The sequence below is a fragment of the Anser brachyrhynchus genome, assembly GCF_964034855.1.
Source record: "Anser brachyrhynchus genome assembly, chromosome: 2".
Taxonomy (NCBI): Eukaryota; Metazoa; Chordata; class Aves; order Anseriformes; family Anatidae; genus Anser; species Anser brachyrhynchus.
The window spans coordinates 8,720,164-8,747,096 of record NC_137695.1 but is presented as its reverse complement, the minus strand read 5'-3'; the positions used below and the strand labels follow the sequence as shown (position 1 = coordinate 8,747,096).

Sequence of the window (26,933 nt, the reverse complement as noted above, 5' to 3'; positions counted from 1 at the left end):
CCATAGATCAGTGCTGCAGACAAACAAGCGAACTCCGTAATCTGAATGGTGTGTCCACTTTTGGCAAAGCCCCTTGTGTTACACCGATGAGCTGCAGTGAACAATTGCAGTATCATTAACTTCAGAAAAGTAACCGTTGAGGAGGTGTCCTTGGAGACTAAGCAGAAAGGCTTTTCTTAACTGCATCTAGGAAATAGAAGCTTTCTGCATCTCTAAAGGTCAAAAAAGGGTATAGTGCGTAGAGACACAAAGAGGCTTTACTTATTAAATAAATCAATTACTTTCATACAATTAGAATTATTTTCTTGCTCCAGACATTAAACCTTTTTCTTCAGTAGGAAATCAAAACAATATTCCTAATGTTGTGCCCACAGAAGACAACAAAGACAGAATACAGTTTGATTCTCCTCTGAGTAGATGTACACACAGATACACACACATTTAAGCACATCTAGCTGGCTGTTAATAGATCCATTAATTTCATAGTACTTTAACTTTTACATAAAGAACTACATAAGATTTAGTCTGTCAGAGGGAACTTCCAATTTGTATGTTATTTATTGCTGATGTGGCAAAGCACAGTGATTCCAGGGAGCAGAATCAGTAGTTTTGTTTGTGCAATGTATAGTAGATGATGCTCAGATCATTTAGGATTTGGTGTGCTGAAGGCATTTTACTGTTTTATTAAAACTGTTAATGAAAAAGAATCTTAAACAAAATGAAATTAAAGCCTAGCACAAAGGCCAAGGCTTACATTAGAAAAGAAAACAGTAGGAAGCATCAAAAGAAGATAAGAGGAAGAAAGATCAGAGAACCAAAAGGGGGTGTAGGAACGGAGGAAACAAAGACTTCTGAGATTGCGAAACCCCAAGGGTTCTCAGAGAAACATCACATAAATACACATGCCTATTTGACAGCTGCCATTTGTTTTAAAATCAATTATTAGATCATCTCAAACCACCAACCATGCGTCCAAATCGATTACTATTTTGTAGTTTGAAAGCAGGTATTTTTACCTAGTTATGGAAAGTTTGTATTGTCCTTCCCTGACTTGTGCTTCAGGGGTAGCTTCAGAAGACCACCATGTCATCTTTTGCACATATGCAAACCAAATTTTCTCTCAGTTGCTGTAGTGCAGCTCTACAATGTCTTCCATTAAGTCACTTTAATGTGTATAAAATGGGTGTAAAAGTAGTTATGTGTACTCAAATAGAATAAAATTCTGTTTTATATTACTTGTTTTGTATTATTCTTTTTTATATTACTGTTTTATATCCAATCTACATTTTCCTGTGTTGGCGATATTTTATGCTGATGTCAGCAATAGCCCTGCAGCACTATCGATTTCAGTGGGATTAATACTGTTTTAGAGTTGTGTAATTGAGTCAGATGAAAAAAAGTCATTTTTTCAGGATCACTAAACAGCTCTATGCCCTTTTGGAAAGAGGTGGAGGTTACAAATAAAAAATAAAAATAAAAAAATAAAAAAGGAGAAGAAATAACACTCCAAAATCCAGTTTCAACCCAATCTCATGGTTCCTGTATGCAGGCAACAAATATTCTCAAGGTATTCGTGTCATCATCAAAGAGATCCTTAAGGAAAACTGAGTGCCGTGCTCATCCCAATGACTCCTTATTCCTTCCCAAAACACACAGCCTCCTCTGCTGTGACAGGCAATGGGCTTATGTAAAGATAAACTATTAATTTCCTCTGTGGGATTTGAAGACATGCTTTAAAGAACACATTTTAACATAAAATCCTTGATCCCAAAATGTCACCACCCGATGGCAGCAGCATCACACAGTCGAGGTGCTCCCATGTGTTCAGCAGCTGCGGGAACATGGCAGCCCCCCATCTCGGGGAAAGGAGCCCAGCCAGATTTGCATCTCCTCAAGCACGGGGAAGGTGTGGGCTGCAAGTGTCATTAATTTCCCCTTAGTCATGCAGCTTAATTGCTTGAACACATGTTGTTTTCTGCTCGCGCAGCCTTGCAGCCCTGTGTTCCTCGCAGAACGCTCTGGTGAGATGTTAGCTTTTCCTCTGGTCTCCTCCTGGTTGAGAAGGGACAGGCAGAAGAGGGGTTTATTTGCCATCTTAGCTCCCAAACTGGCCATGTTACTAATCAGTTATGCAGCCTGACGTGGGATGCCGTCTGGTCTCAAGGACTCGCAGTGCTGTGGACGGGGCATGCAGCAAGTGTCGTCCTTCCTGGTCTGAGAAAGCAGGAAGGAAGCCAGAGGACATGCAGGGCCTTCAGCTGTGCCCTTGGGAAGAAGGAGCAGCTCATCTCCACCTGCAGTGGGCGAGGGCTCATCCTCTGCTTTCTGCCTCCGTGTGCTCAGATGTTGCCCAATTTCTGACCACTCAAATCCAGGCTCCTTATCCACAGTCCCAACTATCTGCAGTTCCCACCATGGTTTCTTTGAGGACAGGCTTTAGGACAAGGAGCAGCACTGAAGACACTTCAGGAGGGCATCTCAACCACATCAAAACTGCTTGTTTAATGTTTTGTTGTTGTTGTTTTTCCTGGTCCGCTGATTCTTCTAATTTGTTGTGTTCCTTTCACCAAAGGATCCTGTAGTTCCTGTGTGAGTCAGGGCACTGGGGTGATGTTTACAAGGTTATTGATAAGTAGTTGCCAGACCTTCTTTGCTGCTGAGAGCCTGGGGGCTTCAAAACACTGACAGCATCTCTTACAGCCCTGATTCTGACCTCAGGTACTTCTCTGAAGCTCTTTGCATTCAGCAGAGTGCATGCAGAAGGTCAGGTTGTAATAACTAAGAAATCATGAATATTTGAAGTCCATGTCATTCATACAAATAGATTTGCTGAAAAAACAAACAAAAAAACACACACACACGCACACACAAAAAATAGATGCACACAAGTGCCTTGAGAGGTCTGCTCCCCACTCCAGACCCTCTAGGCAGGCAAGGTGACCACACTCCATACACACTACCATACCATCCTGAAGGCACATGAATGTTTTGGAGCCAGTTTTGCAGCAAGCACTGCAAGACATAAAGGGAGATATACACCACAGCAGAACAACACCGACTTGTCTCCACGTCCCCCTTTTATTTTCATAACTTTTCCTTCTTTATGCTTCTGGCTTTTTCTCTCCTGTGCACCATCATTAGCAATCCTTTGCTGTTTGCTTTCAAAAGGATCCAAGGTTTATGCTTACAATAGCTCTTAACAATTAGCATGTTTCCTCCTTCCCTGGTGTGAGTCAGTCGCAGCCACAGCAAAACCCTCTTGAACCATTCTGGCTAGACCAGCATGCAGACATTTCATCAAAACAGGCAAGTCTGTAATCTGTCAGGATGCCTGAAGATAATGAAAATGGGGACGGAATTATGAAAGTAGAAATATTACTTAGAGATCACATAGTCAGATATTCCTATTTCTAACATTCACTCCAAAGAGCAAATGCATCTAGAAAACATGTCCGCAGTGGCAGACTGCAGTATGTCACTAATGCATAATAATGTATTTTTCCATTACCTGCCGTAAGCATAAACCCACAGCCTGTTGTCAGCTCTCCATGGAAGCCTGTTAGTGCTGGAGGCACTAAATCTACAGTAACTTTAGCTGGCAAAAGTCTTGAGCAATTTGCACTGCACTCGTTGCTGTGGGTAAATGGTCGTTGCAAGGTCTCTTACCTCCTCAGTGGGTAAGGACTTCAACGAGACAGAATTCATGTTGCCCAATTGACTGGACGTAGTCAGGCTCCTTATAGTCAAGCCCCCCCCCTTTTTTTTTTTTCTTCTTCCTGCCACTTAACAGGTTGCTATGGCTGGAAATACAATTTGCTTATCTGTGCAATGCAGTGAGACAAATCAAGGCTTTCATTATATGCTGAATATTACTCTATTCAAACCTGCTCAAGCAGCTTCCACCGCACCTTTCCTTTAAATTAAAAGTTACAGATTCTTCCCAGCTAATCTGTGGGTTTTATGACAGCAAGAAGATGGACAGCCAACTTTGACACAAGGGATCAATTTCAATAGCTACAGACGTATCAAGAAAGTTAGTGATCACAAAACCCTCTGAATTTGACTATCAAAAATTCATTAGAGGATTGCAATAGTTCAAGAACACAAGTGCCCCAAAGCAATCTCTTTTAATGTTTCATAAAGAAATATGAGAGATAAGAAGACTGAACAGCCTGACATTGCTATTAAAGAACTTGATCCTCAGCCCCATGTACTTCTTTCAGTACCTGTGCAAGCTGTCTTTCACGTGAATTCCTCGCATGATTTATTCACTCTGCTAGTCACCTACGTGAGGGCTAATAAACCTGTTAATATTACAAAATAAGGTTCTACATTATAAAATGGGAACTGTAGCACATTAACTGAACTTAGCTGAGCTCCAAACTCCTTATCCAGTGTAAACTGCTACAGACATTGAACAGCCATTAAAAACCCACTCAGAGTTTATATTGCCCTGCTATGGCAAAAATCCCCAGAGGCTTCAACCTCAGCAGTGATTCAGGGTCTGGCTAACTGGGAGATTTAGCTGAATAATGACTCAGAGGATGAATCCAATTTTACAGTGCTGTATAATTAGAGGAACTACTGAGATCAATAGAATTACCCAGGAATAATCAAAATGAGCGCAGGATAAAAACAGAAGCAGAATTAGCTTATAGCAATATTTCAGAAAACAAAACAAAACAAAACACCATACTCTTATTAAATAACAGAAACTTATTATTAATGAAGGCAATGGCATATAATAACATTATACCACTGATGGATCAGTGTGGTTTGACTGTGTTTTTGAGTAGTGGTATTTGTATGTGCAAGCAGAAAACACTAAAAAGTACTCTTCAAGAAAGAGTGAGAACCGGATCTGATAAACCCTTTCCAGTTACTATGCACAAATTGTATCAAAACAAGTCACAAAATCATATAAAATAATTGATACACACTTGTATATGAACAAAGTGCTTACTTATATTCTTCCTTGCTAACAACAATGTGTGTAGTCACATCCAATAGTAATATAATAGGAACTCCAGAAAAGATGAGTAGTTCTAAAATCAGTGAAACTATCTGGTTATGCTGGCTCTATGAGGGCCAATATTGGTTGGTTTCTGGCTGAATCCAATCTGCATATGCAGGGAATCCTGACAGCATGGGCTCTCCAGGCCCATACAATCCCCATCTCCAAAATCTTTCTTGGGAACATCCCAGTCCCACCAACAAATCTGGCCTCTCATGATGCTGTGAAAATTAGAAATCATTTGGATGCACTGCTGCACGATGGTGTTGGACACGTAACAAGCAGTAAAAATGCTAAAGAAAAAGAAAAAGGAAATAGAAGGAGGTGTAGGCATCGTAAGAAACAGTGTGAACCCCTTCTAGTTAAGGAAAAAACGTTAACAAAATCACTCCATGCTCTTGCTATACGTTTTCTTCCTCTTGCATGCAAGTCTTAGGGGACCTCTGCTATCGATTGAGGTAAGCAAATAGAAAAGACAAATATATCTGCATGATAATGTCAACCCATTGAAACCTCTTTTATCTCTATTATGAGGAAAAACAACTTTTTTTTTTTTCCCAATATTTCTGAGCTGCAGACTACCATGTAGTTATTGTAACCCTATCAACAAAAGCTTGCATGATGGCCTTCCTTGGACTTCTCAGAATTAGTCCATTTCTCTCCAGGGAGCTGCAGACCTAAGATTAAGCCCAACTAACACCCAGAAGTTGGTTACAGCTGCTTTGGGGACAGGTGATGTTCCCAGCTGCTCTACTACGAGAGGGAAAGTGTCATGGTACCCTGCTCCAGGTATAGCCCAGGGAAAGAGCACTGAGCCTGTGTCACTCTCATCAACATCTTCAGCCCAGAAACTTACTTCAGTAAGTCGATGGTAAATAAAACCCAATGTCCTCTGTATGCAGAATGCCTGATAGGGAAATTCTGGTAGAACGTAAATCAGTCTGCAGCAAAGCACATTCCTGCAGTGACCACTTGACAGCTTTTTATATTAAGACAGTGAGCACATGCCCAGACGAGGAAAGACAGGTTAGGGAAACACCTTCTCTTCTAATGAGGTGGAAGAGGTGGAAAGAAAGTTGTTGTGTTTCCCTTCACATCTGCCAAGCGCAGAGGTTATAAAGGCTTTCAAGGGCTGACACATTGCAGCTTCAAGTAGGAGCTCTGTGGACCAAGAGCCACCCATCTTGTGCAGTCACCATGGTTGCATAGCTGAACAAAGTCTACAGCAAGCCTACGAGATACTTTTGTAGAAGTTAGCCAAAAAATATATAGGACCCCTTTATTAACTCCAGCATATGGGGCAGCCCAATGGGAAGAGATCTCCAGCTCCTCTCATCGCTGGGCTGGACAGTCAATGACAAAGGCTGAATGACCTTTTTCCAATTTTCCAGTGGAGATAAAGAATCAAAATCCAGTTGATTTTTTGTGCGTAACGTTTAACACATTCATGATGTTTTTAAAGGAGCTTTGCCACATTTCCCCTTATAGGCACTATGCCAACATAGGTTTCACTATTCAACAGCATTTTTATTTTTAAATTTATGAACAAATTAATTTCATTAAAAAGTCCAAAGTTTGTATCTCTAATGACTGCTGGTTTTCCTTTAAAGCTACAATAATTAGAGTCTCCTAATGAGAATTTTAATTGGATAGTGAATTAAATACCAGATGAGGTTAACTATTTATACTAGCAATGCAATTCCGGAGGTTTAGATATTTTTTATTTTGTTGTATTGATTTGAATTTTTCTATTCCCTGTTGTATCTTGCTTCTCATAGTTACACACTGAATTCATCATTTTAACTTTTTTAATTTCAGGTGACTAAGCCCATCCATAAACTAGAATGTAAAATTTCTGAGAAAAATAGATCAAAATGCATAGAGAAATATACATATAAACACAGACAGTGTCATGCATAAGAACAGCAACAGCATGAAGAAATTGCCTGCATAATTGGATCCAAAACTGATAGAAAAAAAAATTATTAAAACCGAATATCATAGAAAGGCAATTAAGAATTTTAAGGAAAAAATGATTAATTAGCTGCAAATTATAAGTATTACTTTGAACTGCTTTGTACAGAACAGTATCAAATTACTAATTATCCTTGCCCGCTTTGTTCAAAGATCATGAATGTGCATTTTAATTTACACTGGAGTCATCTAAGTACAGTGAGAGCCAGCATGTAGAATTTTGAAGAAATCACTTGGGATGAGGGGAAACTCCCCCATTACCATATAAATGACATGCACAGAGTTATAAATGACATGCATTAGATCCAGCTCATATTGTTCCTTTGGATGTAGCAGGCAAATACCGGAAATTATAATAAAGCTTATAACCTACCAGATAATAAATGCAACCCATACCCCACAAATCCCCATCTACCAAAGATAATTTTGTCTGCTGTTTTTTGCTGATTAAGGGTGGCTTTGGAAAACAAAAACAAAACCAAAAAGAACCTTTCAATTTCCCCTTTTTATCTGCTACATTTATTGGCAGGGTAGATGGCTCCATTTTTATCTACCTAAAAGCTCATTATATCTAGTGTAGACTAATCTTCATTTCCAAGGCCCTTTGTAGCCTCCTTTACCTTTAAACACTTGCTGTTTTAGTATCAAGGACAATTCCCACATAGAAAAGCCTCATTATAGCAACACCTTTGCTGGTATGATTTTTCCTGTGCCATCCACAACGTTAGCAGTGCTGCTGTGTTGAGATCATGGCTGACTGGTATCTCATTACTCCCTGCACGTATTCATGGATGGGGCTGTTTTCATGGGGTTTTTGCTTAGCGCCAGGCACAACAAGGCCATAGGAGGTCCTAAGGGTCCTCAGGAAGGCAGCAGCTTAGCAGGTGCTTTCTCACTGCCAGCCTATAAAATACCCACCCTGAAATGCCTCAAAATGTTTGAATGGCAAACATTATCCAATTGCAAAGAAACTGCAAAGAAAATACAATTGCCCTTGCTGAACAGGACCAGAATTGCTGAATTGTACTCCTTGTTCTTCTAAAGTTATTTTCTAAATCATGTTATTCCTGGCATATTTGGATGTGGGTTACCCTCACAGATGGCACTTTTAATATATACTGTCCTCTTCTTTCTGAGGCTTCCGTGGATGTCTTTCATCTTCTCACAGTAATTTTTCCCTGGAAGACAGAGCAGCTTGGGGCTGGCTGAACATCCATTTCCCACCGATGGCTTCCAGCTACATTTTCCCCCGAGGTGAGTATCCTGCCCCACTCCCATGGGGGCAGAGACCAGTTTTGGGGAACATCCATCACAGAGGGGTGCTGTGTTGTACTCTTCGGGCATCTTCAGAGTGATCTCTCTCTGTCCTTCCCTTCATGTGCTTCAGTCAGTGGCCATAAATTTCAGTGATGTTTTGGGCACATCAGTGGTGAGGTCTCATCTTCATCAGGCTTAGCAGGACTCCACCAGTATATGAAAATACTTGAAGCATGGTTACTTCATGGAAAGGATCTTTATTATTTTTCAATTTGAAAAGCATTTCATTGACAAATGCTAACAGGAAGTTTGGTTTCTGATCTGCACATCTACATTCCCCAACTGGCAAAGGAACCATGATATACCACTATGAACACAACCATCTTCTTGACTAATTGCCTGTAAATTATCTCTCTGTGCCTTGTGTACTCAGAGAACTGGCTTAGAGCAATTTTAAGTCCATAGGTGGTGTAAATAATGTATCCAGTAATATATACTAATGATCCATTTCTTGGTTTTCATTGTAATAGGAAGAAATGTAACAGTGCTATGCTTTTCCACCAAGTATTTATGTGTTTGAAGGAGCCAAGTCCACTTCCTTTATACCTGTGAAAGCACTACATGATTTATTATTTTCCACTTCAAACCAAAAATATACATTTACTCAGGAAAATTGTGCAGCCAAATAACTCTTTTGTACTTTCTTTCCATTTTCAAGTGGTCAGCAAAGAGCACACTTATTCCACTAAGTGAACTACAAACTTAAAATGAGGTGAACTTGAACAGAAGTGACTCTTGATCTTCTTGTTTAAGATGCTGTGTTGTAGGCAAAGGGCTAGTTTCTCCTACAAATCGTATCTCTGTTGTGCTTTCAAGTGCATACTTTCTCTAGAGGAGAAGTCCAGATCAAAGAAAGTACTGAGGTGGTCAGGAACAATCTCTGGATGCCCACAGATGTTACTTTGCTGGAACCAAGGTTGAACACTTTGTGATCTGCTGTTTACTACCAAGCACTTGGTGAACTTGCGTTTGTAATTTCTATACTGTCCAAGCAAATAGCTCATTCAGAACATCAGTTTTGGGACAGAAATAGAAAGGTTGGTTGGTTGGTTGGCTGGTTGGTTGGCTGGCTGGCTGGCTGGCTGTTTTAACCCTAAGGGGTAGCACTTGTGCTCTGAGCAGCATCATCCATCACGTTGTCACTGTCCTCTGCCAGGGAAAGGAGCTGGGCCAGGGCTGGGGCCCAGCTGGGATCTGCAGCAGCCCTTTTGAAGACTCAGTGTTGAAATACAACCTGGTGGTACTCCTTGAGTCCTCACTAACAATTTGCTGCTTACCACCTCCCCCCTTTTGTCTAGCTGCCCTGCAGGCTCAGAAGCATTCTCCAAGTTGGAGACTGGAGGTATGTTTTCTTCCATCCCACTCACTCTCCACTCTTCCTGAAACTTCCCTTCAGGCTGAGGTGTCATTCTGAAGTGTTGTGCTGCATGATCTCCTCATTAAAGAGAATCTTGGGCCTCTGTAATGGATAGATCCTGTACTACAACGCTTCCAAATGGCAGCTCACACTAGCAGAAAGTTGTTATTATGTCTGCCTTTCTGTCTTGCGACTCCCACCTCTCATCTGGCACCACAGGCTCTCTGCTGAGGGAGCCAGAACAACCCCCTGAAAGTTATCTTTTCTCCTTTTTGGGATTATTATTCTTCCCTGCGTCATTTTAAAGCTCACAAAAGCACTGAAACTGAAAAGCATTTCTGACACATTCCAGACCTCCGTGGTTCACTATTTGCCAGGCAAGCATGCAGTTCAAATCAACAAGGTCAAAATCAGGTGGCTAAAATTCAGAGGTAGGCTCTTAAACAAGAGGTATCCCATACTTGTGGAGTTCTTACTCAAATAACACAATGTTTTAGTTGAGTTCAGCACTGCCAAGAAAGGGCCTTTTAAAAGAACCATGAGCCTATGACTGGGCAGAAGTAAACCCCTTGTTTGTCTCAACACTTTGCCATTCAAGGAGTGCAAGCAGAAGGATGCCAACTTCTCCCACAGCTGCTCCAGGTCTGGTGCTTATCAGTGGTGCCCATGAGCCAGAGCCGCAGCCTCACTGCTGGACCTGTCTAAATTCCCAGGGAAATTCCCCAGAGCACTGCCCACTGGACAACAACTCCACCACCTCCTTGAGCCTCCTGAGCCTCCCATCCCACCTGTTTTTTTATCCTCCTCAATAGATGATGGGATCTCCACAGTTGCTCTGTGTGCCAAGTAGTAGATAAAAGAGCAGAGAAACAGGAAAGGATTCTAACATACCTACATTTGGCTGGAAAATAATTCCTCCAAGGCGTCATCGTTCATAATACAGTCTGGGCAAGAAGCACTAAATCATGGGGATTTATAGACCCCTGAAAACCCTGCAGCAAAACCGTGCTGCAGCTTCGTGCCATGCCTCCGCGAGGCAGCACAGCCCCAGCTACAGCACCTGAAGCAATTCAGGACACAGCTTTTCCCTCCTGTCCTGTTCTCAAGGTCTCGAGCCTGCTCGTGATACTCCAGAATAATACATAACATTCTCCAGGGTAGTACAGGTCAGTTCAATAATCAAGCAAACTTTAATTTTTACAATGAGGTATTGAATCTTTTAAGTCATCTCTGTGAGCAAAGTCTGAGGCAGAGACTGGAAAATCAAAACAAATGCAATAAATACAACGATCTCCAGATAATTCCCATCAAGTAGGATTTATTTCATTGTCTGTTTTCAGGCCGTTGCCTTCAATTTTAAAAGCACAATAGCATGAAAGCATAATGTTTTGCTTTTAGGAGCTGTTTTTCTTCCATTCTGTTTCTTACGATTTTCCCAAATCTTTAATCTGCCTATCTTGAAAGCCTCCTGTAAAAAATTGCTTTTGATCTAGTCTGATGCAGTAGCAACTGATAGTTTTTTTTTCTCTCTTTTTTTCTTTCTTTTTTTTTCTTCTATTGTTGTTAAATCAAATACAAGACAATGACTCAACTTGGAGGAAAAGCAAAACTAATGTAGGAGGCAAATGCTTGTGAGTCATATCAGTAGACAGGGAAGGCCTGAAGTGATTTGCTCCTATTTTTTGGGGGGATTTGCAAGTCAGGTGAGAGCCTGTCAGCCCCTCCGCTGTGCAAAACAGAAATAACAGTGCAGCAGAGCTGGGGCATCTTGAACACCAGGCATTTTTCCTCCAGCTCATAGGGTGCCCCATGGGTTGGAAAGGCTCCTACCCCTGTTGAAGTCACTTAGACTGGTGCAACCTTCCTGTGTGGTGACACACACAGACACATCTTTCTCCCATCCAGGCATCCCTCATGCCCTGACACTGAACCTGCTAGGAGTCTGGGCTGGCGGCAAGCTCAGGACCATGCAGAGAACAGCCAGATCTGGGTTTTTGTGCTATGCCATGCCCTTTCTTTGGCATCTAGGGGGCCAAGGTGAGACTCTCACCTCAGTTTTGTGTCCTAATTTCTCTCGGCTCATCTAAAACCAGGTCAATAATTGTGCCTCAGTTTGCCTGTGTCTAAAAGATGATAACTCTTGTTCTACCAGGACATAATGGGAAGTTTTATTAATTGATGATTGTAAAAGGCATTAAGATCAAGAGAGAATAATTGCTTCTGTGAAGGTCGTAATTAGACACGTACCAAGAGATACAGATGAGCATCGTCCGTGATGCTCATTTTATCTTACTCTTGTATTTTAGCTACAAGCGTGAGGGTGCTAAAAGAGCTGTTCTTACAAAGGCGACCGCTGTGGTTAACATGAAGCTTAAACCTGCACAACCACATGCAAGTGATGTTAAACACATTAGAGATGAGAGAAAGTGTTTTGTGACTCTGAAATATAAGAAATGAGCCTTGCCATGGAGCACCTTTGGGGACAGACATCTATGGATGGAAAGAGAGTGAGGTGGCTGGCAGCCCCTGCTCCAGGAGGGTGATGCTGGAGAGGCTCCCCCGGATCTCCTCGGCTGCGTGCCAGCTCAGGGGCCAGCGCTAATCTGATCTAAGCGGGGATTGTGCAAAGCTCATCCGACTCAGGCTGTGAAATCATGCCCTTGAATCCTAATAATTTCTACAGCAATCAGTTGTCGTGCCAGGAGGAATTATGATCTAAAGTTGGGCAGGGGGAAAGAACAAGCTGACACACTTTTGTGAATCCCAAATCCTGATTTAGGGAAAACTGGAAGACTTCCCTTTATATATATATATATATACACATATATATAATATAATTCTATACAGAATGTTCTAAAAAGTTCTTTTTGAGACAGTAAAGCACATATTTATAAACATGATAGCACCGGGAAGTATCCGAGCATTATTATAAAAAATTGAGAAAAATCAAAATGCATGCAGGGACTTTAGAGACAATTTCAAGAAGAGATGCAACATAATGATGGATTTTTGTACTCATAAAGGCTTATAAATGACCTCATTTTAAAAGAGATTTTTTTTTAAATTTCTGCACTCTTCACACTTTTCCAATGATCTTTTTTTTTTTTTTTTTATGCAACAGTTAGAGTTTTGAATTAAAATTCAAGTTAAAAAAAAAAACCACAAAACCACTCACCACCAAAGAACCAAAGGCACACACTAATCAAAAGCAAAATGCGATTTCATCTCACATCACTTCTCCTTTCTAATCAGGATGCTATTTGCATACTTTATTTTTCCAGCAAATCATGCAGATTTGTGACTGTTTACAGCACTCCTGACTGCGCGGATAGCTGCTCCTAGCTTTCGGTAGCATTGCCACACGGTGGCAATGTAACTTCCACCTTCCTGCGAAGGGCTAAGGAGGTGAGTTGCATCTGATTTCCTCCTTCATTACTTCTTACTCACTCTAATGATTATATTTGTAGGTGCCAATTACAGGCCTCCGAGTTTCTGCTTTCCATTTCCTCTATAAATTTAATAGAGTATTGTTAGGTTTATTTTTCAAATAAACTCTGCAACATTTCCAAAGAGATTAAACCCTGCTATATAAGGGTTTTTCTTTTAGCTAATGCAATCTTGCTTGTTTCTCTGATCTCTAATGAAGTTTTGAAGACGACTCTGGACTTACTTCTTTTTGCCAACACATGTTCACATGCCCTTCTGTATTAACTCTTTCCCTCTGAGACAGAGCCTCTATCCTTCAGTCTTTGTTGCTTTTGTTACCCCACAGAATTTAAAAAAAACAAACACCACAAACCACAAAAAAACAAACAAAAAAACCCTCAAATGTTTTAAAACCAGCATAAAAGTAATACCTCAAGCATAAACCAGAAAAAGAAAAAATAGGGATATATAGTTAGGAAGAAAACAGTAAAAGATTCAGCCTGGAAGGGAATTACAGATGCATAAAAAAATGAGATTCATGAGAAATTTACAGATGTTCTGGGCAAGAACTTTGTAAATCACAGTGAAAAATAATCTTGTAGTTCTTCTTTTTAAATGATTGTACTATTGAGACAATAATAATAATAAAAAATATCTGTTTATCATGTTTATCTGTTTATAATTTTAATATTATTATACAGAGAGCATCTAGACCTGAAATATGATGTAAACCTTTATTCTACATTTTTGAGAATTCTTAATACTTCTTAGACTGGAGTATAACTACTAGCAGGTATCAGCAGGAAGGTATGATTCTCTGTTGCCAAGCCCAAACATCATAGATTTAAAGCTTAGTTGTCTATATTCAAAAATACAATGCTATGAAATTCAGTTGAAACAACCCAAAAAACAAGCAAAGTCTTGGAGTAAAATTCTGAGAAGTTTAAGGAACATGTGCATTGGTTAGAGGTATCAACTTCTGCGTAATCATATAATTTTCCTTATTTAAAGGATAAGGATCTAAAGGAATCTAAAATGTACATCAGAGTGTTATACATACTAAATGAGATTGTAATGTGTGAATTTTACATCCACTTTTCTGACATATTTGTTCCCTACATAAATCAAGGGAAATAATTTTCTTTTAATGGGCTGGAGTTCAAATACTCTGCCCAACAGACTGCAGTGGCTGACCTTTGCTGTGTAATCAATACCAGGGGAAAAAAAAAACGGGAGATATTTCTGTAGTGTAGCTTATATCCATATGGCAATCTTTGATGGCACAACCATCAAGATGTCCTGGCTACTTCACAAATAATGTTGTGAATAAAAACACAGATCACTTGATGTAGTTTTAGAACTACAGAGTGCTTCCACACTCATTAAAATCTCAAAAAATCCACAACCAAGGAACTTATTAATAAGCAGAATTTTAAATAATTATAAATGAATTAGCATATTGAGCTCTTAGCATTTTGTGTTGCTGTGCTGTTTAATGTGACTCTAAACTGTAAACTAAAATTTTCTGGCATAGATTGATGGGCTAGAACTTCATGGTCTTAAAACTTCTTATGACTGGGAAATAGGACACAAGTTTTCAGTCATCCCCCCCCCCCAAAAAAAATGAAGGAGTCTAAGCAGAATTATCTGGCATACAATCATAGCTTGCCAAGATGGTAGCGCAAGCTGGCTGAAGGTCTGATGCTTCAGCACCAAGAGCTGCAGGGTGTCTGCAGGCAGCTGCTGTCCCCAGCCTGGCACACAGCAGCCAATGCTGGCCACTTGCATTCTGCTACTTCCTCATCTAAATTTTAAGAGGATCTTTAAGATATGCTATTTCCTCCACTTTTCTAATTATGGTTACTCTATGGCATAGTTTGCCCTGTAGACCTGTATCCACTGAAGGCTGGAAAACAGCTGGTGCAGGAGTGAGGCCATATGGTAGTTACTTATAGTGACATAAACTAATAGCGTGTTGAGGGTGATATAACCCCTGGATGCTTTATCTTCCAGCAACTTCTGGCATGCCAATCTGACTCTTTAAAGATCTGCCCTTGTTCTTTGGTTTTCCTGATCCAGAGCAAAAATCCAGGTATGGTTATCTCCACGTGCTGGTAGGTATCAACGTGGAGCTTATTCACTCCAATCTGAAAAATATACTGTATTTTGACCTGTAGCACCCATATCCTCATGTACAAAAGGTGACCGAGGTCTGCCTGGTGGAGAGCTGGCATCTTGACACACGTCTAAAACCATCCTGTTTTCCCAGAACCAGGACCTTAGCATCTCGGTTGTCGTTCCTCACGTAACATTGAACACAGATAGCAGTGCTGGAGGCTGCTTCTCACATACAAAGATTTAACCTCCTGCCTGTTCTGCCAGAGGAAACAGCCGAGTTCAGCTCTGCGGGGGCATTCCTCAGCTCCTGACTGCCCTCAGCGGGAGCTCGCCCTTTGTATTCACGGGTCGTTGCCTCCTCTGCCCTTCAGCTCATAGACCTGCTCCCACCTCTGGCTGTTTCCAGCTCCTGTTAGGAGCTGAAGTTGCAGTTTTTTCAACACACTTTATTACATTTTTTTTTTTTCCATTAGGAAACCTGATGTGTGCAAATTATGAACATATGAGCTGACTTCTGTCATTATTTCTGATATTCTTTTGATTTTGCTATATTTATACAACACTGGGTAGGTCAGACCTCTAGTAAGGCTCACATTTCTCAGCAGAATTTTCATCCGTTTCATGTAGCTTTCACTTGCTCTAATTTGGACAGAATACATTATTATTATTATTATTATTTTTTCTGGCACGCAGTCTTTATTCAGGCCAAAGATCAGTGAGGCAAAGAGAATAACTACTTAAACAGCCTGTAGGTTTTCCACTGGCCCCTGAATTTTGATAAGCAAGGCTGAACCACAGAAGAATCAATGCAACAAAGAAAAAGATACAGAAATTTACTTTACAGGTCAAATTGATGGAATTATTCAACAACAATATTTCTACAGCAGCTTTCAATTTTGGCTGTTCTTCTTTCTGTCACTTTAATCACTTTGTGATTGCAGCACTTTAAAAATACTAAGCTTGATTCTTTCCTTTAAGATACGTTTTTTAAACAGAAAAATCATGGAGACACTCAGAGAAAGAAGGGGGCTTTCAGGGGAATAATGAGACAAATGTAGATGTGCTGTGACAAAGAGCTCCACTCACTACACCGATGTCGTACGAGCAGAGGTTATGTGTTTACCTTACTTTGTATAGATGAAGGTATTTTGTACCATCTGAAGGGATGTTCCAAAAGTGTTTACAGTGACTCTGTAATCTTGGAGTCAACACGTGTAACCGCAAAGAGATCAGAAAGATCCATCAAAACTAGACATAAAATTGTATAATTGTTGGTCTGGAAGAAACCCAAAGACATCTTCTAATCCCCACGCAGCACTGAAATAGCGATCTTTTATCTCAACAACCTGTGACAGAAATGTGTCCAACGCATTCTTAAACCCTCCCGGGACAGAGATTCCTACAGTGTCCCTGGGCGACATGCCCCAACAGATATATTTCCCCCCAGTATTTATGCAAAATGTTTTTGTGCAAATTACCCCAAATTCTTTTAATCTTCTACAGGATTCTAGAGCCTGGAAGACTGCTATGTTTGTCTCAGCAACCAAACTCAATTCTGCCAATACAGAAATGATGCATTTTTGATTTCTCCACAGTTAACCTCAACACGTAAATGCATTCTCCATGTTTTATCATATCAACCCACTGATATGACTTTATGGAGGAAAAAGTCATATCAGTGACTCAAAAACTCACAAAGCTCTCAAAATCGAGAGTATTTGTGAGTGTTGTGTAACATTCACACTCTTTTGTTCGTTTGTCTGTTTGTTTTTGTTTTTCCCTGGGAATAACGTCAATTTAAGATATTTGCAACTCTGGTAGTGGACACACAGCAGGAATATTATAGCACAACCCATGTTGTGCTGTATGAATGAAGATCTGGAGCACCACTATGAGCTTCCACAGAGTTATTCCAGACTTCAAATTAGCATGGTGTCCTTCAAAATCTATTCTGTGATATTCAAATTCCTAGTTTACTAATTAGTTACTCAAAATGCCAGCATAATCAGAAAATGGGGACACAGATCTGAAATACAGTATCTAACCCGAGGCTACTGTAAATGACTTTGGAGCAGAGAAACAGAACTCACATGCAATCAGAAACCTCTAATAGCTGTGTTATACAACTTTTAATACACCATTTTTTAGAAATATTAGGGTCAGTGATGCAGTATTTATTTATCGATACCTACCAGGTGCTATTTTAATACTTTTACACTGATCTACATATTTTACATGTCAATTTTTCATTTTTATTCACATACTTAAGCAGAACAATAGCTAACTAATCAGGTTTAATTTGATTGCAAACTGGGTATCTCTTTTTTCACATAAGGTAAATAAGAGCTAACTGTATGCCCGATAAAGCAGCAACAGTAAAATAGCAATGAAAGGGAAGAGATTCTATCACAACAGTTGGGTTAAATTTTGTGGGAAGCTGAACATCTCAACTAAATCTGCAGAGATCAGAAGACTTAGTCTGGATTTAAACTGCTCTAACTGAAGACAATTTGTGCTCTCATGTTTTTTATATTGACCGCAAATCTATTTTCAGAAAGAGATTCAATTAATTTCATAATCTCTTTAATCATACAGCCATGCAGACCAATTGCAATTCAATATTACCTTTTCTTAGAAGATTAAAACTCTGGAAACGGTGATATATGACAGTTTTATTTTGTTATTACTGCACGTATATAGAAATCATCCAATGATAAGACAAAAAAAATTAACAACAGCAGCACAAAAACAGCAAAGAATGAATTGAATGACACTGGAAGAATTGAAATAATTAATTGAAAGACACTGGAAGAATTGAAAGGAACTGGAAGAAGCTCCCTAAAATACTACAAGAGCAGATCAGATTTATTTAGAATCTCCTCTCTGACTGTGTCCAGGACATCTAGAAGCATGATACCTCGAGAACAAGATACCTCCAAGCTGTCACCACCAGTTGCCACCAAACAGGGGCTACTGAGGGGACAGCCCACATTCAGCTTAGCCACAGCTTTGAAGGAGCTCTGAATTCCTTCCAGTGAAGTGTCCAACATATGAACATGATGCCAAGGGAAGCCTGGAGGCTCAAAGCTCTTCCTGAGGAAACAACTTTTTAAGCAGGTCTTCTGGGAAAGGAAAGGGTGCACGTCTTTGGTACAAACACCAACATCCTCACTCCCCAAATGCCTCTTGACTTAAGAGTATTGGCAGCTGCTGGCTGACTAGCGATATCAGGATGGACATCTGGCTGCCTTCCACCGCCCCGAGGAGAGTGCTGACCACAGTAAATAATATTCTGTTTCCCTTCCAAAAGTCATCCTGAAGCCTGAATGATGGCAATCCAAAAATTAGAGGATGACAGGTGTTGGGTTTGGCTGGCAACCCCCTTCCGAACAACCTTCTACAGAAAGCGAAGGTTAAAGCCTGGGCTGGAGCTGGCATGGCTTACTGCAGTGTGGTGCTGGGTTTTGAAGCCAGTCCAGATAACAGCACATTTTAAAGTTTTCAGGAGCTTGCTGATTTTGAGGCAGGTGTTCACAATGTGCATTGTAAATGGTTCAATTTTGTCTGACCCTAGCCAACTGAGAAGGGCCAGGAGCCCATCCCCAGCGATGCAAGCTGTACTGCAAGCTTCCCCGAGACAGGGAACCTCAGTCAAAACTAGAAGATGATGGAACTTCTACCAAACCTTTCATTACATGACCAGGTGAAGTTTAAGGCTTTCATTTTCCTTCTGTTTTAACATGGATAAGGCTAAATATTGCTGTATATAGTTGATCTTCCTGGCAACGGAATTATTTACGGTGGAAGCATCCACTTCAAACACATGGCTGAGGTTAAGAGCTACTCATTCTTATGCAGTTGCAAAAGAAATGGCCAGATTTTATGTACATTTGGTAGAAATCAGCATGAAAATAAAGGTGCACAAAAAAAAAAGAAAAAAAAGTCACCTACATTTTCAATAGACAGATAAATAATGGCCAACTGGGAATTGTGTGCCTGCAAGTGCTACACAACAGCTGCATGTACTTAATGGGCAATGCTGAATGATGCCCAATATGCAAAACAGAAGAAAGCTTTCTATTCTAATACAGTGACAATGTCACTGAAACACCACACTGGGCTTCCTACCCTGCCTGAACAAGCACAGAAATAAGGGGAAAAAATTCCACGCAGCTTCATCAAAAGTCCCAGATAGCACCAGCATAGTCCTGAGGACAACCCAATGATTTTTGGGACTCAGGGTGCATTTGTGGCACTATTTGAAGACATCTCCAAGTGCCCTCTGTTGTCCTTGCTCCTTTACCCTTTGATGGAAGATAATTAGGACTGCACATTCACCCAGCTCCATGGAAAATTCTTTTTACCTGAAAATGTGAAAGTTCTTAAAAACAAACAAACGAGACTCGCCATTCACTGCCCTAGCGACTCTTCACATCTTTTGTCCAAAAGGAGTCGTCTGCTTCATTAGTAGTCCCATTAGGACTGGCCTCTCTGTCTGTCTGGAGCCCTGGCTTGAGAATCCTTTTGATGAGAGATTAATTTATCCAGAGGATCTTAAAAAATTCAGTGATGACTCAGACTAGTTCTTTATACTCCCCCCCCCCCCCCCCCCTTTCCTCCCTCCCCCAAAGCCTTGGAGCTGCTTACTGGGAAAGGCTAGGCTTATATTACCAGATGTAAGGATATCTAATCTCCTCTGGTGACACTGAACAGGAATTTGGGTACTTACTTGCTTTCAGTCTAATTATGAATGTCCCTTTTCAATTTGATCATCAAAGTTCCTGTTTCCAAGAAGAAGTTCAGAGTTCTTGAGTTATACAATGACAAACTTGGCACGCAGACAAATTAGGAAATTAAGCGGGGCACTATCTCAGCAAACTTATCTAGCACTTAACCAGTATTAAAGACCATTTACAGCTTCCCAGGATTAATACTTGCAAGTTTAAGAAATATATCTACTTCAGTTGCTTGAAATACTTTAAGCATAAAAGATACTGCTCAAAAGAAATGCTATTTATTTTGGCAGCTGTTACCGGGCACAGCACCTCTGAGACCAGCCATACACGTTCTAAATATACTCTCTGATTTTTCTGAGATGCTGATTAAATTATGGAAGATTTTTCTTTATTACTGCATTCTCTTTCCTCTCTTTGCACAGCCTAGAAAAGGAACAGAAACACTATTAGCATGAATCAGCCAGTAGCTTTGGGTATGTTGTTCCCCCAAGCTCAAGGAGAGTTTCAGGGAAACGTATGGGAGGGGAAACTGGGAGTCTTTCACTACATCTTGCAGCAAAAATTCTGCAGTTTCGTCGTCTTAATGATGATGACATCCTGGCCTCTCCCACCAGGTGTCACTGCAAAGTCATATAAGAGGATCTATTGGTGATAAAGCAAGATGCAGGCAGAATGAAGATTAATAAGACATACGAGTCACGGCTGAAGGAGTCTCTTTTCACTGCTCCTCTTGCTCCCCAGCCAAAAATAAAGCAGAGCAACACTATGGTGCATTAAGCTCAACAGAACAGAGTATCCATTTGAAATGTTGGATACGTATAACTCGTATTGCATAGGAGTTTTAAATGAATGCCATGTGAGCCTCTCAGACATGCTCCTCTGGCACGAGGATGAGGAGAGGTCCAGAGGAGATGTCCCAGCCACCAGGTCAGGGCCAAGTCTGAATGGAGTGCTTGCTCTGAGATGATCTTTAGAGACTGGCAGGACAAACCTTTCTGATCGCTCTGAGGGGACATGGGGCAATGAGTAAATCATGTGCATTTTTTCCTTTTGCAATCCAAGTCCCTCAGCCCCAAACAAAATGTGCCCAGAAGATCACGTCGCATAATGGCTCGTAAGGGACTACTTTTACGTCCGAGGGCACAAACAGCAACACAAAAGGAAAACAATCAGTTTCACAATCTATGGATAGGACTAGCCCATCTGTAGGTAAAAATCCATCCTTCCCTTCCCATCAGTGAAGGGATGGAGCCTGCCTTGTGTCCTGCTCCCCTTTGATTTCCAAGCAGCTGAGCATAACAGCAGAGTCATGTCTGTGAATGCAGGCTTGCTAAAAGGAGGTCACCCCAGGACTTTAGAGCAGTGCAGCCCAGGAAAGGACCCTGTGCTGCTCAGCGAAGCCATGTAAAAGGAGCCTGAAACAGGCTCTGGCAGGATTCAGCATTCCCCGGGATACAGCGTCAGGGAAACGGAGTCCCTCCCCTACACAAATGAACTGGACGAGTTTCCAAACTGCAGCACAGGCACACTGCATCCTCTCTGTGTCACTGAGCAGCATCACACAAGCAACCTGCAGCACAGCCCCTCCGCCACCCCATCGCACAACATCCAGCAGCCTCCCCCCGTGCCTGGTAGCAAATGGAGACCCTTTAATTACACCACAGCAGAATTAATTTCTGTCGAAGGGTACTGCAACAGAGTGCTTAAATGAAATGGGCTTTAGCTGCACTGTACTTGTTAAAATGTACAACATTCTTAATAAAATAGTACATATATAAAGAATATATAAGTATCTTTTTATCCAATCACTTTGAAAGTACTTTGTACTTGCCACCACTTGTATAAAAGTTATCTTTAAGCCTCCTTATTCCTGAAATATGTGCTCAAACCAACATTGGTCATATAGCAAACAGTGAAACGTAAAGCACTCTTTGGTGGTGCTATTTGTTTAAATGTTTAGCTGGTTTCAGCCACAGAACTTTAAAAGCTCTCTTATAGGATATCACTACATTTTAGCATAAGCATCTATCAGGCAGAGCTCTGAAAACGTTAAGTCAAACTATATGAAAACATTGTCAATGCTTATTTTAGTAATAAAAGCCATGTTTAATCTATGCTTTCATGTTTAAGTAATCTATGCATCAATCTATAGCCTTCCAGCTAAATGCAGTAAGTAGATTAAGCTCTGATTGATTTGAAATGTTTTTCACTACATTATCAAAAGTCTACAGATCAGCATAAATACCATGAAGAATTTTTTTTCCCCTTTGGCAGATTTACAAAAGCAGAGCTTAACTTGAATTGAAATGAACTCCTGCGTTTTTACAGGGCAAGGAAAAAAAAAAAAAAAAAAGCCTGTCAAATCTCCTCTAGTTCTGCTCTGCTTCTGGACTTAGCAAAAACGTATGATTAATAGTACAGTGCATCTATTCTGTCATGACAAGAGCAATCACGTTATGAAGAGAAGTGTTCCCCCTGGGCACACTATTCATACGGGCCGTCAGGAGTTACCCCGAAAGGCGGCACTGGGGCTGTGAGCCGCGTGGTGCAGCAGGCAGGCAGCTCGGGGAAAGGCAGGGGTGGGCTGGTGGTGACGTGCTCTTAAAGACTATGGCTAAAAATGTTTACAACTGGCTGCCTCAGATACCAAACATAAATATCTTTATTCACTTTTTATTTTTTTGGCAATGCATTTAGGAAAAGCAAGAAGCAGGTCGTGCACCATCACAGCAAGCCACCAGGCGCTCTGGGGAGGCTCTGCAGGTGGTGGTGAACTTCAGCAGCAAAAAGAGCACCCAAGGGGAAAGCAAGGTGCCAAACTTGCTGTGATCTCGTTTCAGCGTTTCTCACAGCTCCTTCACGGACTATCTGCTGGAGGTGGCTGCACAGACGGAATGAGATTTCCGCGTATGCTCGGCACCCACCATGAGAGTGCACTGAGATGGCAGTGGTGCAAGCAAATGTGGGGCTGAGCATCCCACCCAGCTTTGTGAAGGAGATGGGAGGAGATATCTCCAAACATCAGTGGGGATGGTGGAAGATGAAAGACAGGCCCAGGATGGTAAATTTTGATCCTTGCTCAGATTTTAAACAATTCCATTCAGGTGAGTTTGAACTTACGTTTTCGTTTGGTTTGTTCCTCCCAAAAGAGGAAGGATCCAAGAAATGGAGATAATTTGCAAAAACAAAGGTGCTGGTAATCACTTGTCAGCAGAGCACCCCAGCTGCGGGAAGAACAAGGCTTCAGCCTTGCTGACCATGATGCCTGAATTCCCAGACTGCAGTAGGGGTGTCATCCATCTCCCAGTGGCCCTTGCCACCTACCAGCATGCAATACCCAATTTCTTCTGGGATCCTTCTCCATCCATCCATGCATGCATTCAGACTGCTGACACATGGAAGCTGTGGACCGATCCGATCCTGCATCCCCACAGCTTGTTCGCGCATCTGCCACAAATCCTCAGTCCTGACTCCAGTCCCAGCTCTACCCCTGTGAGGACTGCACAAGTGATGCTATGAATGAGAAGGGGCTCAGCCTACACGGTCCAGCTCTGGATTTGAGTTCAGGTTCTGTACCCCACCACTTGGGCACACTTCTCACATTTCCTATTGGTCTCTCTCTACATTGCTTGTGAAGTAAGAGAAGTTTTCATTTCAACATGAAATGTTGAACTCAGACTCAGTGACATTTCCAAAGGGATGTTATGTCATGATATCCACAAAACTCCCAGGGAATGACAGGTTCAGTGGTCTTATTCCATACATGCTGCTCAAAGAGGTTACAGAACCTGGCCTGGTATATGCAGACAGTATTTGGTTCATTTATTATCCCAGCACATTAACATACAGTTAACAAGTAAGTTCATTATAAAGGACAAACCTGAAAGTCAATGTCAGCCAAGAAACTGCCTGAGCAATCCAGTAATTGAATAAAACACGTGTCAGCAAAACACAAGTGTCATCACAGGCTTGCCAGTGTGCTTGGAGTTCACCAGCGTGACAAACTTCTCCTGTCAGTATGCTGCTGCATGCAAGACTCCATAAGACCTTATGTACCAAATGATGTTTATCAGCAAAAGATGGGTACCAATATGCTCATTTGACCTACAGAGTCAAATAGGCCAGCCCACAACTTCAGCAACATATTCAGAAATAGAAAAAAAATAAAATAAAATTAGCATTTTGCAACTTCTTAGCCACTCTTCTGGTTACAAAGTGCTTCGCAAGGAGTACATTAACTTGCAAATATTCTGTGGTACAACATCAACACACGTTTAAATATCAAAAGTAATATATCAGAGGTATCAGAGATTTCCACCGATGTGTTTGATGAGTTTGAATGCTGATGTATGGGACCAGTTTCTCTTGGGCATGACAAATGAAAGAGTTGATTTTAATTCCCTCATTTTCGAGTCCAACAGCCTTGACTTAGCTATGATATAGGGTAATTTGAGGAGGGCTTCATATTTTAAAAACCAATTGATGGTGAATGCTATTTGGCAACCTATTCTGTTCCATTAGGGCTCAAGGAAACTGGAAGCAACCAGCAGGGCTCAGTTAATAGGCTTCTCTGTTGAGGTAAGACAGGGCTCTCTGAGTGGCAATTTTGGGACCTGAGGGAGGATGTTCTGGGACTTGTAACTTTAGGGAGAAACCATGTCACACTGCCAGGTCCCCAAAAGAGGATCCTTAGGGAAAGAAACTGCTGGCAGCATCAGCCAGGAAGACAGAGGGAAGCGTGCTGTGTGTATGTGTTCTGGTACATATTTTAATTTTAATTCTGCTTGAACGTTATTTTAAAAGGCTATTATGCCCCCCAAAAGAACAGAGGTGGCTGCAATCTTTTCTTAGGCTAGTAGGCAGGCAAGATTATTTTGCAGCAGCTGCTGACAGATGTCTAAAAGGCCATTTGCCAGCTGAAAGGACCAAAAGAAAGTAGTGCTCCAGCGATTACCCTCTGCCCCATCGGGCCTATTTTTAAGGGAAGAAAGCCAATTACTGTGAGGACCTGTCTGTTTTAAGAAAATTTTTAGCTGTCAAGATCTGGGCAGCTTCCAGAGCCCACCTAGGGCTGTGGCAAACAACCAATCAAGGAAAATTTTTTCCTAGTTTCTTCCCTTAAAATAAAACCACTCTTCCTCCCCGCTTCTGTCCTTTCCTGTGATTTGACAACTGGCACGTCTCTGAGTGATTGCAGGTGCCATTAAATAATGAAGCAGCTCTGTTCATTAATGCTTTGTGATTTATTACCTTTGGACTAAAGGAAAGAAAAACAGCCTGAAAAACAGAATTCTGACATCATTTCACATTATTTCCAGCCCAACACTTCAGACAACTGTTAGAATAGCAAATTTTCAGCTTGTGGTCCACCCATCCCCAGAAATGTAGTGCTGAACATCCAATTCCAGACAGTTCTGTAGATTTAGAGTGTAACTTAAGCTCATAACTAACTGCTGCCCTAAATGTTGTGTCCTACCTTCATATAGCCAGTCGCTGAGGCCATTGAAAATAACACCTTCCTTTCCTGTGGAGACCACTCGGATGGCTTGTTTCCCCACATGGGCACAGTAATAGATGTTATTCTCAAAGATAAATATCTAATTTGAAGGGAAAAAGAAAAAGAGAACAGCATTAAGCAGTGGCTCCGTTATAAAATGTTGCATTTTGCTTTTACAATAATTGGCAGTATAAAAATCACATAGCACATTTTATAGCATCTTTTGTCAAAAAAAGATTTCCACAGCTTGCCTCCAATGCCATCGACTAATAGAAGGATGCTAATTTACAACAAGCTGAAGCCTTGGTCCTTCAATATAAGCTTTATTTTTCTTACTCCTGTCTTCATTTCAGAAATTGAACAGTGCAGTGAGGGCATGAAACAAGGAACACCATCTCTCTGGATTTTCAAGAAGTGGGGCCAGGACACAGCAGCAGTTTGCAGAGTTAATTTTGATGATACATGGTGACTAAACTGGTATTTGGAAACTGTTTATTCCTTGTTTCCAGTTGCTCCTGTTTCCTTAAAACAGGACCAGCAAACTATTACATAATTTTTGCGTCCAGTTTTTAATGGAACTGCAACAAAACAGCATGTGCTGCCAGAGTGGGACAGCCTATGGGATTGCAGCACATGGGGAAAAAAGTATGGGGAGATTGGGGTTTTGGCTGGGGACTGGGTGTATGGGACACAAAGGGATGCCCTGGACCTCTGTCCCAGCCACAGTCCCCAGCTCTTCTTCCTGGGGATGATCACAGAATCACACAACTGTAGGGGTTGGAAGAGGCCTTCAAGATCACCTAGTCCAACCTCTTAGCAACTCCAGCTTGAACAAGAATTGAACAAGAATGTATCAATATAAAATTCTTATCAATCATAAAATTTCAACCCAAGATTGTCAGGGGGCTAGCGTCAGACTCCCAAATGTCTCCCATTTTTTAAGCTAATTTTGTGCGAGTTATTAAATTTCCTAGATCATTTTTTGGAATCAGGCAGTTCATTTGGGTATTTAAGGGTTGATGAGTAAGCAAAGTGAGCAAAACTTTAGCCAGCCATAAAAAGGAGGGAAGGAGGGAAGGAGGGAGGGAGGGAAGGAAGGAGGCGATATTGGTCTATCATATCAGTCTATCATATGCTTAGATGCTTGAATGTCATCCATAATACACAGATCTCCTCCTCTCCTCCACTCAAAGAGAACTGCATCCTAGTCTTATTTTTAAAATATTTTTAAATTCCATTCAGACTGCAAACATGTACTGAGTAGGGCATCAGGAAACATATACAGACTATAAGACAAACTGTTAGTAGAGTTCAGCAGACGTTTACACATGGGGATTTATAGCCTTGGATATATTGGAACAAATGTTAGGTGTCTATACCATGATACAAGAATGCAATTTCTCATGTTACCCTCATGAAAGGATAGAATTGGGAAAAATATTTACTTTCAGCTTCTGTTTCACATCCTATTATGGTAAGTGTTTCACCTAAAGA

At 41.0% G+C, this 26,933-nt stretch overlaps 1 protein-coding gene across 3 annotated transcripts in view; it reads right to left on the bottom strand.

Moving 5' to 3' along the window:
• The window catches only part of DPP6 (dipeptidyl peptidase like 6), a 414,546-nt gene that overhangs the window by 59,053 nt on the left and 328,560 nt on the right, over positions 1-26,933 (bottom strand). For all 3 annotated transcript variants that reach the window (XM_080578557.1, XM_080578559.1, XM_080578558.1), the window contains exon 8: positions 25,419-25,539. In XM_080578557.1, coding sequence (XP_080434683.1) covers positions 25,419-25,539 — 121 coding nt within the window. The remainder of the gene's footprint in view (positions 1-25,418; positions 25,540-26,933) is intronic.